The sequence below is a fragment of the Berghia stephanieae genome, chromosome 9, assembly GCF_034508935.2.
Source record: "Berghia stephanieae isolate SIO BIC M18660-M18661 chromosome 9, UCSD_Bste_1.3, whole genome shotgun sequence".
In the NCBI taxonomy this organism is placed as follows: domain Eukaryota; kingdom Metazoa; phylum Mollusca; class Gastropoda; order Nudibranchia; family Aeolidiidae; genus Berghia; species Berghia stephanieae.
The window spans coordinates 12,585,054-12,605,556 of NC_088368.1; the positions used below are offsets into that span (position 1 = coordinate 12,585,054).

Sequence of the window (20,503 nt, forward strand, 5' to 3'; positions counted from 1 at the left end):
CTGACACCGCTTTTGTGACCCACCCATGACGTAACTATAGTACTTAAGTAGGCCATGAACCCACCGTATCAAAGCGATTATTGTATGTCGGGCCGGGCGAACTCTGTGCTGCAAACTGAAATGTTAGTCACAAATATAATTTTAAAATTAGGGTTTAAAAAAAATTCTCTTCGTTATGGTGGAGAATAAATACTCTTTTTTTGTATTGTAACAATTTCAATATTGGTAATTCTTTTCATTTTAATTCTAAAATTACTTATAGGGGTCCGATTAATTTCGAAATTCTACCGTTTTGAGACGGTAGGTCACGCGTATGCCTATGGCCCTCCGCCTCAGAACGGTATAATATTGGGCATGGGATGGTCTAAATACCAAAAAGTGACTTTTAAATTGGAGATTTTTAGTTAATACTAAATATTATACAGTTTCGGGACAAAAATCACTACTGTCCATTTTTGTTTCTTTTCTTTTTTCTTTTTCTTTCCAAAACTTATTGATATTTTTCAAGATTGCGTTTTTGATTTGTCGATGCCAATAATAGATTTGGGACTAAATTTGATTTTAAAAATTGAGGTTTTTTAGTCCTGTATTTAGCGAAATTTTTACAAAACTGATATCTAATTGTTAAAGTTTGCTTTAAAATTGCGTGCGCGCAGAGAACTGATACGTAATTGTTAAAATTAACCATAAAAATTGAGTGCGCGCAGTGCTTTAGGCCGTTTGTATGGATCGTTATTGTGGCCTATTGTCACAGTACAGTGGCACTCAACTTAACACCGACTATCTCAGTATTTGGCGCTCCTAATTTTACCCCATCATTATATACATTTTTCTGAGACAAAGAATAAATTAAAAAAAAAAAAAAAAGAAAGAAAGAACCACCCCCCCCCCCCAAAAAAAAAAAAAAAAAAAAAAAAAACAAACAAACAAAACAAAACAAAAAACAATATCTAACTTGAGGATTTATGTAGTGCAATATCCACTAAACTTGCTCAAAGCGCCTTACAAGGGTTCCCTAGTCAACAGCAACACTTACCATGTAGGACGAGTATAACACTGTGAGGCGATGTCACATTTTTTCTCCGACAAAGACACCGCTTTAACGGCCAGGAACTCATTTTACACCTGAGCACGTGAGAGTATTTGAGTAAACAGCCTTTACCATTGGACTCAACTCTGCGCTGCTTGTCCCAAGGACCTTCTGATCTGAACGCGAGTGTCATACCACTAATTGCCCACATAGCCGCACAATAAGATTGAATTAATGGGTATATATATATATATATATATATATATATATATATATATATATATATATATATATATATATATATATATATATATATATATAGTATGCGGTTGGCTAAGAAGCTCATAAGATTTCCATCCGGAAGTATAACGGACCAACACACGAAACTGTGTGTATCCATGAACGTTTATAGTCAGGTTAATACAGTTCAGTGAGCATTACTCATAAACGTGGATGGCAAAAAACAATAACAAATACCTGAGTGACGTCATCTTCGAACTATATATATATATATATATATATATATATATATATATATATATAGTTCGAAGTTCACAGGAGTGCATATTTATTTTTCTCGTTCCGTGCCATTCGATTTCTACTGCTTAGATTGTGATTGTAACCTTTGTCAGGCCTTGCTAAGCACCACCCAATATTCCATTGATTATAATTGTTGATGAACGCCACAGTACTGTGAACTAAACCCCTCACAAGCGGTATTCGACTTCACTCCTACCAGTCATTGTATCTTCCCGATTTGAGTGTGTGTGGTGTGTGTGTTTGTTTGTTTGTTTGTGTATTTTTGGGCGAATTATAGAGAGAGAGAGGGGGGGGGGGGGGTGGAGGGTTATTCTAAGGGAGGAGCAGAGCAGAGCTACTGTTTTCGCCTCACCCCCTTTTTTGCACTCGCACAATTTCCCTTTTTTTAAGGGGAGAGGGGGCGGGGTTAGTTTTGTGTGTGTTTGTGTGTGCGTGTATGTGCGTGCGGGAGTAGGGGTGGCGGAATGTGTTTTCGTGTTTTTTAATTGAATAATTGATGAATTTATTTATTTATTATCTTTGAATAATTCCAGACGGAATTTTTAAAAATCCTGTTTGTTCTTCTTCCTTGATCATCCTCCCTAACGAGATGGTGTTTTTAAATTGTGTTTATCATATATTTCTGTTTAATTTCACTACCAAGACTTAGACTTGGTTTCTAATTATATTCTATTGATCATTGGAATCGATCCAATAGAGAAAAGAGATGTTTGTGTGTAATAAATAATAAGAAATAAATAATGAATTTATATAGCGCCTAAACATCTACGTTAATCGTGGCGCTTTATATAATAATAAAAAAAAAAAAAAAAAAAAAAAAAAAAACACTATACAACAAGCTTGAATACGGAAACAAAATCTAAGCAATATGTTTCATGAAAAATAAGCCTTACAGAACAACTCAGTCGTCAGACATTTCCTGAAAGATGATATGTTCACAGGACTTTGTCCGAGGATTGAGTGCGTTCCATAGGTGTGGAGCAATGGATGAAAAGGCTTTTGTTTTCTTTTCTTTCTTTTTTTTTAAAAACCTAAAATGGATTTTGGGGCGGTAACCTTTAGAAATTGCGACTGAGATGATCTTAAATTTCGAGTGGGTTCATATTTTTTTATCAGTTCCTGCAAATATTCAGGTGCCAATCCATCCAGACATCTAAAAACATAGCACAATTTCTTTAATTCTATCCTTAACTTCACAGGAAGACAGTGCAGTTCCTGGAGAACTGGTGTTATATGATCTTTTTTTCCCCGTTAGTTTTATGTCGAGTTGGTTGTATGAATGAATCTGCTTTGACAGCCAATGAGTGGTCTTGACTTTTGTAAATGAAGTCTTGATTTTTAAATTCCAACCCTGATTTTTCCCTCGTATTTTGGGTTGGCAGCTCTTTATTATCGTAACAACGATGTGATTCCAGCTTCTCACGTTGAAAGCGATCAAAGGTATGGACTAGATGCACTTTTGAGATACTATTTGATTATGAGGGAATGTTGTCTCGTAAGTAAAGGTCTTGTTTTTTAAAGCTATGTGTCGCCTCTTTGATAATAACAATGTGATAATGATGATGATGGTTGTGATGATGATGATCATCATCATTATGTGAGGAGGAGGAGGATGTCGATGGCGACCAAAGAATGCACGACAACAAACAACAACAAAAACAAACAAAATAAAAGAAACAAACAAAAGAAAAAAAACCCATAACCCCCCCCCCCCCCAAAAAAAAATAAATAAAAATAAATAAACAAAAAAAAAAAAAAAAAAAACCCTACAAAAAACAACTGCAAAAAACAAACAAAGAAACAAACAAAACAACAAAACACAATTAGGATAACGATTAGATTATAATTGAAACCCGCGTCTGTACGATAATGATTAAGAAGAGGATGGTGATGATGATGATGATGATGATGATTGTGGTGATATGATAAAGATGACACTGCGATCATGCTGACGTAGAAGATAATTATTGTTTTAATTGGCTGTGGCGTTGATCATGCAGGGAGATTTCTGTGTTTTGTTATCACTAAAGATCGGAAGCGGCTGATTATAGATATAGATGAGTTGGGAATGTCAGCTCTGAATGACATTCTCCCTAGTAAACGGATAGAAAGGGCACCGAGTTTAATGGACACGATTATGTCGATAATTACTTTCCCTATCTTATCTTATCAAAACCTTCTATCTATTATTCTACCTTACTCTGAAAAAAAAAAACACATAAAAAAAAAGTTCCATAGTGAGCAGGGAGGTACATACTGTGTCTTCTAATTCTATCCCCCTATATCTGTTTTCCAACATGCTTTCTGTCTTTGTCTTGGAATGAGATTACTTGGTTTTGTCCTGGCTGGGAGGGAAACAGTCAAATGCATAGTTATTGTTTTGGGAGATGGTATTTTTTTTTGTCTTTGTAATCATCTCTCTGTGTTATGTATTATTATATTTGTTTTTTTTTTTTTTTTTTGGTATACTGTATAATGTAAGCATTTGAGTGTATTCCTCTTTGTTGGATTTTGTGCTTATGCCCAGATGAGACTTATAGGTGATCTCAAACTAAGTACATTGGTGGCGTGCTCTTGGAATCTACATCTGATCCTTATTTGTTCCGAGTTCCCCTTTGTCTTTCTTTCTGTGGGGTGCTTTAATTGTAATTCTAGAACTTTTTACTATCCCATTTCCTTCCATTTTACTGGCGCTGATATAACCTAAATGTGTTGCAAGCGCCGTAAAACCCTTAAAAACATGGAAGATTAAATGTCCATCGATTAAAATTACGGCTATGTGGTGGTCTTGTGGTATGACACTCGCTTTCGGATTGGAAGGTCCTAGGTTCGAGCCTCGCTCGGCGCATAGTTGAGTCCTTGGAGAAGGCTTCTTTTTACTCACATTCTCTCACCTTACTCAGGTGTAAAATGAGTACCTGGCCGCTAACAGCATTGTCTGTGTCCGAAAAAAAAAATTAATATCGCCTAACCAACAGACATGTCCCGTTAAATGTTAAATGTTACTGTTGCAGGGATGTAAATCTTTCAGAATTATTAGGATTTCCTATTTTTCAGACATTTTCTAGCTTCCCCAAACTATTTAAATATTTCTTAATACCTCACTACCAACAACTCTTGTGATAAGAGATACTGCTGTACAGATAGAGAATTTGTAGTGAATATCCATTTTCAATGTACTGAAACACTTAATTTACACTACTGTTGTGTCAGTTATGATTATATGTGTATTTAACCATTCAACTTATTTCCACGACAGCTTCCGAATTTTAATTCGGAAGTACTAAGGATTGATAGCGTTCGAATTTCCGAATTTTCCTAATTTTAATTCGGAACTAGATTCACATCTGTTGTGTAAACAAGGAGGGTTATTTTTAGTTTACCGGAAGCAAAACATGGGCTGCAGAATCGAAAGTAGAAGATGGTGGATACTAGTGCTGGGTCGAGTTTGAAACGATCAAATCGAGCGGGTTTTCGATCGAGTCCTCTAAAATCGAGTCGGTTTCGGGCGGGTTTCGAGTCAGTGACGTCATCGAGCAGTGATTCGTTTGAAAAAAAAAAACACGAGCAACTCGTTTGCCACAGGAAACTTCACATACCCCTCCCTCTCTTATGTCTGTGGCTGGCTTGACTGCAGCTGGTTATGATGGGGGCTGCCAGATGGCCAAGTTCAAAATTGGTTACTAAGAAACGCTTTTCTATTATTATTCATTTAAAAAAAAAATCTTTTATTTAAAAAAAATGAAAAGATAAGTTTATCCAACTGTAGTCGATTGTTTTGTTAATCAAAACAAATGAGTTTTTCAAGGGAGTCAGAATGCTTGTGGTGTTGGGCTATTTGGGGTCTATTTGACTACTTGGGCAAGAAGAAATCTGGCTGTCTGGCAGCCTTGATTATGATCGTTCGTCGCATCACACACACATACACACACACACACACACACACACGCCATCAAACAGTTGTTGATGGTGAAGGGTTGAGACCCCCCCCCCCCCCCCTCCCACCACCATCATCCCGCTGTCACCTTAACATTTCATATTTATGTCGCGCCAAAAGTTGTCGGCCGCCCCCACCTCCCATAATTTGTCACTGGTCGTCATCGCCTCTTGTGTGTGCGGGAAAGGTCGTGCCTTTCATTTCATTATTTGAAAAATAAATGAACAAGAATGGTGTGTTTTTATTAGGTAGGTAGATAATAATAATATTTAGCAGGTTCCACACCCAGACACACACGGATTGCCCGGACACGATGATAACGATGCCGACGACAATGGATGACGATGATGATGATGATGATGATTATCGTGTTTCTGTTTAAAAAATGAAATACTTTAGCAGGTTCCACCCCCACCCCCCCACACGGATAGACCGGACCCGAAGATGATGATTGTGGTTTTGCTGGCTGTTACGGCTGTGATGAGGATGATGATAATGATGATGATGATGATGATGACGATGGCGCAGATGGTGATTATTTGTTCGGTCGCTCAGTGGTACGGTGTCTCTTGTCACAAAATCAAGCCTTGTCAATGGCCGGATGAGTGACAGTGATTGTTGAAAATTGTGATCCAGACGTTAAGTCCGTGTGTCAGGCACTTGACTCAGGTGTGAATGTATTCTTATCTTATAAGCAATGACGGGTATTGTAAAGAGCTTTAATACAAAAAGACTCCAAACAGCGATCGGTACCTACTGTACGAAATGGATGTATGGTCGATATGGCGTGCCGGAGGAATAAATTAAATAAAATATTGTGAAGTTCATTGAGCATGGTAAATCCTTGGAAATGCGCTTTGAACTAATACACCTGCTAGACAACTCCGATTCCAATATAAACGACTGATTAATATTCCCATATATAAACTATAGTTAGCTGAAAATCTTTCTTTGTCGGGACTCCAAAAGTATGGAACGAATTAGACAAAGAAATCAAAGGGTCTTTTAGGAGCACTGATTGATTTTAGATTGATTATTACATTGAAATGTGTTGATATTTATTTATCCATTATTATTAGGGTGGTGGTGGTGGTGGTGATGATGATGATCCCGCTGATATGATGGTGATGATAAATAAATTAAACATAATTCCCTTTATTCATCCCATAGGGGAGATTCGTCTTTCGGGTCTATTCTAAGGGAAGACTGGAATAACCCAAGCGATAGCCGCAGTGCAGCGCCGCAAATTTAGTTAGGGCAAGGTGACTTGCTCAAGACCACTCAGCGGCGGGTGATCGAACTCGGTACCTTTCGGGTGCCAACCAAAGACCGTACCGCTGCCCCTGATGATGATGATGATGATGATGATGATGATGATGATGATGATGATGATGATGATGATGGGAACTAACAAAGAATACACAGGCATCTAAAATTGAAACATTCCATATTCAAAGCTAATGTTTTACTTTAAAAAATTGAGCTTTACAATATCCACTAAATGTGATCAAAGCGCTTTGTAAAGGGGTCCCCGGTCAACAGCAACATTTAATATGTAGGACGGGACATGCCGCCTGTTAGGCGATATTACAATTTTTCAGACAAAGACAACGCTGTTAACGGCCAGGTACTCATTTTACACCTGAGTACGGTGAGAGAATGTGAGTAAAGAGCCTTGTCCAAAGACTCAACTATGCACCGAGCGCGAGGCTCGAACCCAGGACTTTCCGATCCCAAAGCGGGTGTCATACCACTAGACCATTATAATGCACGAGAGCCATGGTCGACTAGAGTACTACCTATAGTTACGTCATGACTAGACCACATAGCCGCACTACTGTAGGAGTGTTCATTGATAGAGGGATGCGTGTGTGTCATAGAAATAGCCTTAGTGTGTGTGTGTGTATGTGTGTGTGTGTGTGTGTGATAGTCAAACTTTAGTAGGTTTAATGAAGTCTTGTCACACACGCGTGATACACCTATACGAATTTCCCTGCCACTGCCACCCAGACACACTAACATCTGACAAGGAGTGAGGGCTGTGGAAGAACCACAGACTACCGTGTGCAAACATTGGCGATTGGTATCGGATGGCAAACTGTGATCGTTTGAATTTGAAATGATTCGAAACACTCGTTACCCCTCCGCTCGCTCGAATCCTGATCGTCTCAAGCTCGTCTCACGTGTCAAGATCGTCTCAAGCTCACAACCCGCTTGATCGTTTTACGATCGAGTGATCGTTTTACTAACTCGCTCTTCCGGCATTGAGATCGAGCACTGACTCGTGGCTTGGCGCTCGGTCGTCGATCGAGTAAAAGCGATCAAATAACCCAACACTAGTGGATACATATCGAGTATTCATGACTGAGTTCTGAGTTGTTGTTACACTTTCTTCCTAAGGCTCAATTGGAATGTATTTCTGTTTCTGTAAGTAATTCCTGTGTGTTGCAATTCATTCCAGTCATAATGAGTCTGAAGATACATTTCCCTTAGCCTTGGTCTTTATGAGAAATTTCTATGGGGTCTCTCTGGTTGAGACTGCCACGAACTTTTGACTGTGGTGGGGGGAAAAATCAAATTTGTTTGTTCTCATTGAAAGCTACACCAATAAAGTAAAGTAAAGGGCTTTTAACACGATTCTAAACCCAATGTAGTATTTTAATTGCAATGTACTTCTTATTGCCTTTGTTATTAGCAGAAGGGTTTGGGGCCTGAGAGAATGATAAATATCGGGAGGTGACCATCTTTCCAATCTCAAAATTGGCCTTAGTAATGATATGGCTGTTGAAATTTGAGTACGAGTTTTTATTATTGTCAGATTCATTTAGTCATTGGGGGTAATATTTTGACCTGAATATAATTTTGATATAAAAGTTTAGGTGTTGGATTACGTGCAGTGAAAATAAGTTAAGAATTCCAAAATTCTGATTTTTTTCAGTATCCCAAACTAATTTAACCCTGTTTAATCCATAAAGATAAGAATAATACTAAATGGGCACTGATTTAAGCATGAACAACACCAAATAATGGTATTTCCTCCTGACAAAAAGGAGACATAAATCATTAAAATCCATCCATAAACAAAATAATTTAGATTTTATTCTGAGACTTATCACTCAAAAGTCCTAAAAATGTTGTCACAATCACAAGGCCATTTATCACCTCATTCCTGGAGTGTCACTTGGAGTTTAGACTATTGAAATGAGCTCGCAGAATTTCAGAATTTTTTTCAACTTTGCATTTACATCCCTGCTGTTGGCCAGGGACCACTTGTAAAGCGCTTTGAGCACGTTTAGTGGATATTGCTCTATATAAAGGCTCATATTTTTTTACCCTCATTTGGCCAAACAACTCTCAAACCTGGGACTCGAATCATTAAGTTGAGGGATTATTTAAAAAAAAAAAAACATACTTGGGTAACTTTAAAAGATTCGATTTGTGACTTTGAATTCAATGTTCTTTAGCTCTCCTTCATTCCGACACAGTACCAGTCTGACCGTGGCCTTCGTAAAGTTATGGCCTGATACAAACCAAAAATTGACGTCAAAATGCCAGTATTTTGCCACAAAAGAAAACAAAACGTGATTTGTATTCAATAGTTCAACCAATGAAATAACTTGTTTTCATGAGCTCTACTAACGACAACTCACTAAGCGGTGCAAAAACCAAATAATGACGTCAAACTGCCAGTCCTTTTGGATTTCAGTATCAGGGTATAACATAACGATGGCTACGGTCTGCTGACATCCTAGTAGTAGTATGTATGTATGTATGTATGTATGTATGTATGTATGTATGTATGTATGTATGTATGTATGTATGTATGTAATGTATGTATGTATGTATGTATGTATGTATGTATGTATGTATGTATGTATGTATGTATGTATGTATGTATGTATGTATGTATGTATGTATGTATGTATGTATGTATGTGTGTGTGTGTGTATGTATGTATGTATGTATGTATGTATGTATGTATGTATGTATGTATGTATGTTCTGTGACATAGTCTGAAGTCTGAACCTTCACTTTTCAAATTGATACTCCAGTTCTATACATTGTACACTATTTTAGGAAATGGTATTATGTCAATGAATATGTAATCCTTGTTACATTATCATGTATATTTCCTGAAATAAACAATTTTGATACGTATGTATGTTTGTATGTATGCATACATGCATGCATGTATGAAATGTAATGCAATGAAATATAATGTATTGTATATATGTAAGTAAAGTAAGTACACGTACGTCCGTACGTACATCTCCAGTTTCCAGCCGAGCCCCCAAAGCTCATTATAAGCTTCTATCATTTTATCCACAGGAGCTCGAACAAACCGCTGCGGGAATAATGTGTATGATATTATTATAATATAGTACAGCCCTTTATAATCGAACAAAACACGCACAATACAAATATCAAAGGTATTACATGGCTGAACAATGGGATCACTCTAACTAAATTATGTTGTTTGCGTGTTGTCATGGCTATTGTCTCACTTCTTCTTCTTCTTCTTCTTCTTCTTCTTCTTCTTCTTCTTCTTCTTCTTCTTCTTCTTCTTCTTCTTCTTCTTCTTCTTCTTCTTCTTCTTCTTCATTATCATCGTCATCATCATCATCATCATCATCATCATCATCATCATCATCATCATCATCATCATCATCATCTTCTTCTTCTTCTTCTTCTTCTTCTTCTTCTTCTTCTTCTTCTTCTTCTTCTTCTTCTTCTTCTTCTTCTTCTTCTTCTTCTTCTTCTTCTTCTTCTTTCTTCTTTCTTTCTTTCTTCTGTTTCTGTCACCAGTCCAATCACTAACCACACATAGCGTCGGTTGATTTTATTACAATTACAAGACGAGACATACGATCCGTTCTTGAAACCATGATATTATGTGATCTGGTAGTGTGGAAACTTCTGTTGACACGACAACCCGGGGATATGTTTCACTTGAGACAACTTAACCCGGAGCCCCCAGAACATGTCAGTATCAAATATCAATTTCAGACAAATCACGAAACCTTTCTTTAGTTCTGATTGTGTCCTAACGAATGACAAGAGCGGAAATGTTGTTTGTTTTGTGTTGTCTTCATTTATATTAGTTAGTCACTTTACCCACATTATTTTTCTCTCGAATGTTGGTTGGTGGGATCACCATAATAGCAAGTTAACGATTACTTCCCAACATATAGCGATCGATGAACAACGTGCAAGAAAACGAAGATCTGTCCTCAGTCTTAGGACATATCTTCGTTTTCTTCCACGTCTTACGTCGATCGCCGTAGGTCGAGAACGTAATCGTTAACTTTATATTGTACATGAAAGGGTCACTTGGATTACCATTAGATTACTTGTTTGTCGCCACTCTCCGAAGACAATCCAGGTGGTCTGCCCATCACTGGTAAATTTAAATTGTAACAAGCAACAATTCGCATCTATCAACAAGCAGGCACAGCACTCGCATATCGCCCACTCATTGACACACACAATCAACATACGAAGCATGCCATAAAGGCAACAGAGCTTTTTTTTTTCTCTCCCATGAACCAAGAAGGAATCGAACACCCTGCGAAAAGAAATCGTGACAGCTTCAAGTCATGAATGATTTCTGAGCCTTCTTAATGCATTTAACCGTGGCCTTCGTAAAGTTATGGCCTGACACTGACCAAAAAATGACGTCAAAATGCCAGTCTTTTTCCACAAAAGAAAACAAATCGTGAGTTGTATTCAATAGTTCAACCAATGAAATTACTTGTTTCCGTGAGCACTACTAACGACAACTCACTAGGCGGTGCAAAAACCAAATAATGAGGTCAAATTGCCAGTCCTTTTGGATTTCAGTTTCAGGCTATAACATAACGATGGCTACGATTTAACACGATGCGGTGCTTGTCGTCAGCACGATGGCGTTGGCTGCTCTAATTACGAAGAAGAAGACGGTAAACTTTGTAGGCAGTAAGCTTTGGATGGAATATCTTGCATCCGGGTTGGTTTTGTTTTTAAATTTTTGGTGTTTATTTATATAGATCACGTTCTTATCTTCGACAGAACATGGCTTGCTCTTGCATGGAGCTTGCCCTGGAAGGCGAGCGTCTGTGCAAGGCAGGGATTGTCGGATGGGGGTCCAATTCTTCGAGGCTGCCGTGGAAGCCGGTACAGATGACCTCAAGACGCTGAGCGCAATATACAGCCAATTGGGAAACGCCTATTTCTACCTGCAGGACTACGCCAAGGCCTTAGAGTATCACAAACACGACTTGAATCTTGCCAGGTAAGTGTCTATCTTTTCACCAATCGTCTCGGATTAACCAACGTGCACGCATTTGCAGGTCTGATAACCAAAATTATTATGGACTCATTACTCTCAAACCAACGCAAAAATATTTTCCATTTGGACAATGTTCAAACAAGTCCATCATTGTTATTGCGTGCGATTATCAGACCTGCTAATGTCCGCGCGTTGGAATGAATCCGAAACATTCTATGCTCGCCTCGGATGAACCCAACGCTTAAAATTCAATATTAAGTTAAATTATACAATTTTAGTTGAAATATTTAATGTCCACACTTGAGGAGATGTTAATTTTGTTTCTTACACTTTTGAAAAAAATCAAAAAAAATCACACCTTTGAATTTCACAATTCTGTTCCTTTTGACTTTAGCCCTCCGTACAGTACACGCGTTACAGGTCTCTAAACCAAATACAATTAGAGGCTTGATTCAACATTGTTGTAAATGGACGATATTTTGCGTTGGGGTGGGAATATTTTCATAACACCAATGAGCCCATGAAAATTTTGGTCATCAGACCTGCACATACATACACGTCGCTTTAAACTATTTCTTCGTCATGATCATTCCGATATAATTAATACAAAATAGAAGTGTTGGATCACAATTTGATTTAATAAATTTATCTTAAAGTCAAAATAGTTCTTGTGTCCAAGTTGTAACATAATAATAATAATAATAATAATAATAATAATAATAATAATAATAATAATAATAATAATAATAATAATAATAATAATAATAATAATAATAATAATAATAATAATAATAATAATAATAAATAACATCATCATCAACAACAACAACAACAACAACAACAATAATAATAATAATAATAATAATAAATAACAACAACAATAATAATAATAATAATAATAATAATAATAATAATAATAATAATAATAATAATAATAATAATAATAATAAATAACAATAATAATAATGATAATAATAATAATAATAATAATAATAATAATAATAATAATAATAATAATAATAATAATAATAATAATAATAATAAATAACAACATCATCATCAACAACAACAACAACAACAACAACAACAACAACAACAACAATAATAATAATAATAATAATAATAATAATAATAATAATAATAATAATAATAATAATAATAAATAACAACAACAATAATAATAATAATAATAATAATAATAATAATAATAATAATAATAATAATAATAATAATAATAATAATAATAAATAACAATAATAATAATAATAATAATAATAATAATAATAATAATAATAATAATAATAATGATAATAATAATGATAATAATAATAATAATAATATTAATAATAATAATAATAATAATAATAATAATAATAATAATAATAATAATAATAATAATGATATAGAGCGCACAGTATCCTCAACCACGAGGCTCTTGGCGCTGCGCTGTGTTATAAAAATTGTTTTTTTTTCCATCTCCTTTCTTGTGTTAAAGTTGTGGCTATGTCATAAAAATTTGTTTTTTTTTCCCCTTTCTTTCTAACAATGATGGGCGGGCTCTTGCGTGTACGACGTATAATTCGGAATATGGCAGCGGGGTTAGGCCATTGACCTCCCTTATTGATACGCGGAGAGATCACTCACATTTGCTCTGTCTTCAGCTATCCCCTACATTAAGTGACCCATCATCACAAGGCGGTATTATGATTAGATCGGGATTGACTTGCTGCTGGATATCGAATGTATAGTCATGAGAGTACGAAGCTCTGGAGAATTAATTCAACTACTCACATTGAGAAAAATAAAGATAAAATTAACAAAAAAAAAAAAAAAAAAAAAAAAAAAAATTAAAGTTCATATTTTATTTCTTATCATTTTAATTCTAAATTCATTTTTGGAAATCCTATTTTTGGGCAGTGGTTAAGGCATTGCACTGTGATCCGGAAGATCCCAGGTCCGAGCCCCGCTTCAGATTATCAGGCACTTTCGTTTTTTTTCTTCCTTGGGCAAGATTATTAACCCCCAATTTGCTCACTTGGACAACATGGGTGATTCCTGTTGACATCAGACATCTTGTTTGATGAATTATCTATATTCCTTCGTGGAATGCCTAGGCAACGATATCTTACGATGTGGCGGAAGGGCATCATTTTTTTTATTCAACATAATACCGTTTTGAGACGATGGGTTACACATGTTTTTACTTTCCACGCTCGTTTTTTCTTTTCTTTTCTGGTCCTGGCAGAGATCCTAAACTAAGAGTGAAGCAGTCAAGTGTATGGGTCCTATTAAAAAAAAATGTATTGAGAGATATATTTTATAATTGTACATCGTCTCTTTGCCGTCTACTATAATAGTTTTTCATTTTTCAACATATTGTACTTTGTAAACATTTGAGTGTATCCTTAATCGCGGGATCTTTTGTTTGAACCTGGATGGAACTTTTAGGTCATGTCAAAATAGGCACGTTGATGGATTGCTTATGGAATCTTCTGTTCCCTATTTGAAACACACCCCCCCCCCCTTCTGTCCCATAAATTTGAAACAGCCCCCTCTGTTCCCTATTTGAAACAGCCTCATTTGTCTTACTTTTCTATTTCATGCTTTTAACTGTAGATCTAAAAATAGAACTGTCCCTTATCATCTCCCTTTTAACTGGCGCTATAATGACCTATAAGTGTCGTGAATCTCCTGAAAACAAACCTTAAAAGGGCTGCGTTGAATACGGCTGATTAAGACGTGCCAAGTGTCATGGACATGTCGAAGAATTACGATCCTCAGTCAACAATCTGATATTAGCACAGACTCGAATAACTTAATGTACCTTCTGGACATTAGTGTTCAAGTAATGTGGCGTTGAAGATTGATTTTAAAGTATGAAATGATATTAGAGTTTGATTGACATGCTTGAGGAGGGGAGAGGGGGGGGGGGGGGTTATTCTCTTTTTTCGTAAATTACACTAGTTCGACCTTATTCAGTTTTTTTTCTACGTCTGCTATACATTTTAACAGTCGTCTCTCTCTCTCTCTCTCTCTCTCTCTCTCTCTCTCTCTCTCTCTCTCTCTCTCTGCCTCTCTCTCTCTGCGTACGACGCGAGCCCTTTGATATAATAATTCCTCATTGATTTACTCCTATATATAGCAAAGGCCATTGACATGAGATGTAATGATAGAGTGGTTGAGGGCCTCATAAATACATAGTGGATATGTGTTTCTCCCTTGTCTCACTAGTAATTATCAATAGGGTGGTTGGCGGTGTGATGTCATTACTGCCGTCCTCCTTTCCAGCGGAAAATTAACTACCTCTCCCTTCCCATCCTCCTCCTTCTCGTCTTCAGTCTCTTTTTTTACTTTTTTTCTTTCTTCTTATTCCTCTTCTTTTTCTTCTTCTTCTTCCTTCCTTCCATTCCTTTCTCCTCCTTTTCCTCCTCCTCTTACTTCTTTTGTCCATTCTCCATGTTGGGTATATATAAATAAAGATGTAAATCTTGAATTTGGACTTGATAAGACCCCCGCTCCAACCCCTTCTTGAAATTCGTTTTTTGTTTGTTTGTTTCTTTTTGTTTTTTGTTTTTTTTTAAATTGGGAGATGTGCCAAAAATAAATGGCTGTAGCATCTGGACAAAGCCTTAAAGTGTCACGCGCGTCAGATTAACCTACAAGTGTTACTTGCCGCCCCAACACGGCATTATGTCTGGGTGACTTACACGGTCAATCTAGAATTTATGGTGAAAATGATGAGATAGATAAGATAAGATATACTTTATTGATCCTGAATGGAAAATATCATAATGTTACACATCATTCATCTTTATATTAGCACAGATTTATACACTGTCATGAACTAATTGATGAAAATACGAAGCTAATTAAAAACAAAATAAACGTCAAATATAATAAAATATTCATAAAATATACAGCAGTTACAAAGCAATGCTATAAAAATCGGACATGAAAGTAGAATAGAGTTGTAATAATGGATTTGTAATGTAAATAGAATTTTGAAAATAGATGTGAAGGATTGCACATAGCCAACACAGGCTATCATTAGAAGTATGGATAAAACGTGCGAAGGATAAGGTTTTTGAAAGTAACCAAAACTATCTAAAATCTCACATTAATGGACAAGTTGGTTGTAAATCACTTTTTAGGCACCTGGTTCATCATCATCATCATTGCCTTTTTCACACTGGATCAGGGTATAGGCCACAGGCAGTTTCCATCCCTCTCTATCTTGAGCTAACTTGTTTTTGTTTTTTGTTTTTTGTTTTTAAAAAAATCTCATTGCATGTCTTATCACTTCTCTGTATATATCAGCTTCTTTAACTCTTCATTCTCCGTGTTCCCTGTGGGCTCCCCCTTGATCTTCTGCCCTGGTTCACCCCACTATAATACCCTTTTGAGACGATCGGTCGAAGACAGTAAATATCATGGCGTGATTGTTATCATCATGCATGGCATTCTGTGATTGTGGATTGTTTATATATATATATATATATATATATATATATATATATATATATATATATATATATATATATATATATATATATATATATATATATATATATATCTGTCTTCAGGACATCCAACGACAGGATAGGTGAAGCCAAGGCATCTGGTAATCTGGGCAACACACTCAAAGTGATTGGTCGCTTCGACGAGGCCATTGTCTGCTGTCTCAGGCATCTGGAAATATCCAGGGATATAGATGACACGGTGAGAAAAACAAAATGTGTATGTGTGCGCGCGCGCGTGTGTTTGTCATGTAGCTTTTACTCTCTCCCCCTCTTTCTCTTTTTCTCTCTCTTCAGCCACCCCCTCCCCTCTCTCTCTCTCTCTCTCTCTCTCTTTCCCCCCCCCCCCCCCCCCATTCTCCCCCTCTCTCTCCGACTCCACACACACACACACACACACACACACACACACTGGAGCGTGTAGACCACACAAACGTGCAAACAAACAAGTCACTCCATCCCACTGTCAATGTAATGATGTTTAGCCAAGTCGATTGTGATGCCTGATGCAAATAAAATTTTTGCGTTAGGCTAGGATTGGGATAATGGTACACAGTGCTCTTTATCCTCCACCATGTCATAATGACATTCAATTTAATCCCCTTTCTATTCTTTATTCGCTGTTTGCCTACTTTATCGCCTACAGCATCATCATCATCAATTAATTAATTTTTTTTTTTTTTTTACAAAGATTTGCATTTTGAATTCTCTCCCTTCCTCTCCCCCCCACCATCCCCCACCCTCTCTTTTGGATATAACATGGGCTGTGAATACACAGCGTGATTGAGACAAGTCGGTTTATTTGAAGAAGAAGATGCTCCACTTAGAAAATAATTGGATGTACTGTGTTGTGGCTTCCTCTGACAAAAACCCATTATCCAATCCAATCCAATCCATACTGCTGCAGCTTAGCTACAACATTTATGATCTATATCTTTTTTGTTTTAAAAAAATTGTAATGAGCTTTTATGTAGCGCAATTTCCACTAAACATGCTCAAAACGCTTTACAAGGGGTCCCAAGCCAACAGCAACATCTACAATGTAGGACGAGGCATGACCCCTGATCGGGTAGAGGAATATGTGTGTGATGTGGGATGTGTCAGGGGGCTCTTTATCGGTGTTATTTATCACCCACCTCGTCAGTCCGGTATTATGTCGGGCGGAATGTACCAATTAAAAAAAAAAAATAGATTGTAGTCAAAATGATGACAATTCTGAGGTGTAAATTCATTTCCAATTTTTAAAAATAAAACAAATTTAATTCTTTTTTCTCTATTTTTCCCCTCATTTTTGAGTGGTAATGTGATCTTGTGGCATGACACTCTCCTTTGGAACCTTAAGGTCCAGGGTTCGAGTCCAGCTTTGAGCGGCGCATGGTTGAGTCCTCGGCTCTTTACTCACATTCTCTGACTGTACTCAGGTTTAGAAAGACTGCTTGACCGTTAACAGCGTTGTCTAGGTTTGGAAAAACAACTGTAATACGGCCTTACAGATATCATGTTTAATCCTATATGTTAAGTGACTTGCTGCTAAAGGACCCGTTGTAAAGTGTTGTGAGCACCTTTAGGGGATATTTCACTTTAGAAATATGCTCTAGTTTTTTTTTTTTTTAATCATTGTAATTTTTAAAATATTGTAATTGAGATTTTATACTGTAGACATTCAAATCAGTTTTCAGCATCAGGCTCTCTGCACTGCTTTGATACAGTTAGTCACATTTGAAACATTTTTTCCCCCGAAAGTCCCAGATTTGAGTGTTTTTGCCAAGATGAGAGTCTTTTAAATCGATCGATATTTGAAAGATGAGTTTTCTGGCCAAATGTTTAAATATGTGTTTTTCCAGAGTGCGGCAGTTAAATGGTTAAATGGTGTAGTATATTGAATTTATGGTCAAAAACATTTCACTTTAGTTAGGTTTTTATCTTTTGTTTAGGATAGTGAATGTAACTTGAGCGTTTATATAGGTCAAGGTCCACTAATCATGCTCAAGGCGTTTTACAAAGGGTTCCTAACTTACAGCAACACTTAACATGTAGGCTGAGACATGATGCTTGTAAGGCCCTATTACATTTTCTTTTTCCGACAGAGACAAAGCTGTTAATGACCAGGTACTCATTTTACACCTTGGTACGAAAAAAAATAAATCTCTAAAGAATATTTTCCAAGGAATAAACTATGCACTGCTCAGAAAGCATAGCCTCAATAATACCATTTGAGGTTTTGGTAGGTTACATATGGACGGAAAATTCTAATTCTTTTTTTTTTTTTTTTAACTTTCTAATGAGCATAAATATTTTTCTCTCATCTGAAATAAAATATGGAAAAAGACAGTCATATGATGACTGTTGAAATGCAAGTATGTAAATGTTTAATTCTCTTTTTCTTCTTCTTTCTCTTAATATTCCTGGCATGGATCAGGTGGGAGAGGCAAGGGCTTTGTACAATCTGGGAAATGTTTATCACGCCAAGGGAAGCACCTAGGTCGACATGGAAACCAGGACCCTGGAGAATTTGCCCCGGAGGTTAAAGAATGTCTACAGAAAGCTGTCCAGTATTACGAGTAAGGAATTTTGTTTCCTCAATGTTTTGTTTCAAAAGTCATCTTGGAGGGGGAAGGGGGGTTGGTTTTGTACTGTGGTATGGTCTTTGCTTCGTACTCAAAAGGTACAAGTTTGTAACGATGCACTGTGGCTAACGAATACGTTATTACAGTCTTCCTTGGAATACATTAATTTCCCCTTAATTTCCCCCAAGAGATGAATAAAGGGAATTTGATTGATTTAAATATAGCTGAAGATTATTCTAGTTTTTAAAAGAATGTGTTTGATTGTGAGCAAAACAAAACAATGAGAAAAATACAAGAAACATAACAAATTTTAAACAATTTTTTCGAGATTTTTTAAATCTTGCACCGGTCTGCACTCAGAGTTTTCACTTTCATATTATCCTAAATTCAGTAGCATGACATGAACAATTGAGGCTCCTGCCGTGACCAGTAACTCTTGTTGCTATGCCTGTCAAGTTATTGATGTAGATGCAATTAACATTTTTTTTTTACTATTATCTTATAGTATGATTACTGGGTCTTTTAAGCAACATGCAGTGCACACACCTTTGAAAATTAAGTCATTTATCATATATTTTTTTTATTAACACTAGTCGAATGAAAACTTTTGTGCTTTTGTTTTTACTCAAAATTTTTTGGAAGTGTTTTTTGCTCATGTTATTGATCAATAACGGTGAACCAACGATCCAAAGCCAACTGAAGTACCTGCCTATCACCCAAATAATCAACTTCACATATCTTGGGCAGTATTCACAATTTTAACTTATTTATTGGAAGAAAAAATAATGCGTAGTGTCGTCAGCTGTCAGGATGAAATTCCCTCATTTATGTGTCAAAATATTGTGATCAGTACTTACGCACTGTGGGGCTGACCAATTCAACGAGGTTGCTATGGGTTGATGTGCCATATTAAACACTTTTATGTTGCCTTGGGGAGGTAATAAAAATTTCTAACCCAACCAAATGTTTGGGATAGGGATCAGAAATAAACTCTTACAAATTTCATATTTTCATCGTTTCATCAGTTTGATAAGCTGTTTGAACCCTACTTCTCTGTAAGTAGCACAGTTAGAATGTTTCACAGACGTTTCCATTGCCAGGAGATAAAATGTTAGTTGGCCTGAATAGGCTAAATGGCAGAGAATATTCTGACTGCTATCTCTCGAATCATCAATTGTTTTGCTATTCCCATGACTAGATAATGGTTGTTTGATTAAGTATATTCTGTCAAATCTAATATAAATCCAGTTGGGTTGACAGTGGAGAAAATTATAACAAGAAGTAAAAAGAATAGAGCAGTTTCAGAAGATACAGAATACAATTTTTACACTGATGAGAGTCAAAACTGCAGCCCTGACTGGTTCGGCACCCTTTTTTTATTGTCTACTAGTCTTCAGTCACTTCTCTACTTTTTTTTTGCTTCTTGTCATTATAAATCCAAGTGCCTACTCCACGCACTTTTCAGGGGAGAAAAAGAAATTCTGACATTCCTTGGATTCAACCTGGTCCTCTATGTGAGTTGGATGCTCTATTGTTGAAACAACTTCCAATCCGATGAAATTTGCAACAGATTTAAAACTTTCGCATTCATAGTTTTGATTCAAATTGATTTGTAAAGATTGATTGATTTGTTTTTTGTTTCCA

General features: G+C 36.3%; 1 protein-coding gene across 1 annotated transcript in view; it reads left to right on the forward strand.

The window, feature by feature from the left end:
- Positions 1-18,837, forward strand: part of LOC144979708 (G-protein-signaling modulator 1-like) — an 82,868-nt gene extending 64,031 nt beyond the window's left edge. The window contains exons 3-5 of the mRNA XM_078926638.1: positions 11,556-11,778; positions 16,359-16,494; positions 18,712-18,837. Of these exons, the coding sequence (XP_078782764.1) occupies positions 11,624-11,778; positions 16,359-16,494; positions 18,712-18,774 (354 nt within the window). The 5' untranslated portion in view covers positions 11,556-11,623 and the 3' untranslated portion in view covers positions 18,775-18,837. The remainder of the gene's footprint in view (positions 1-11,555; positions 11,779-16,358; positions 16,495-18,711) is intronic.
- Positions 18,838-20,503: the final 1,666 nt, after the last annotated feature.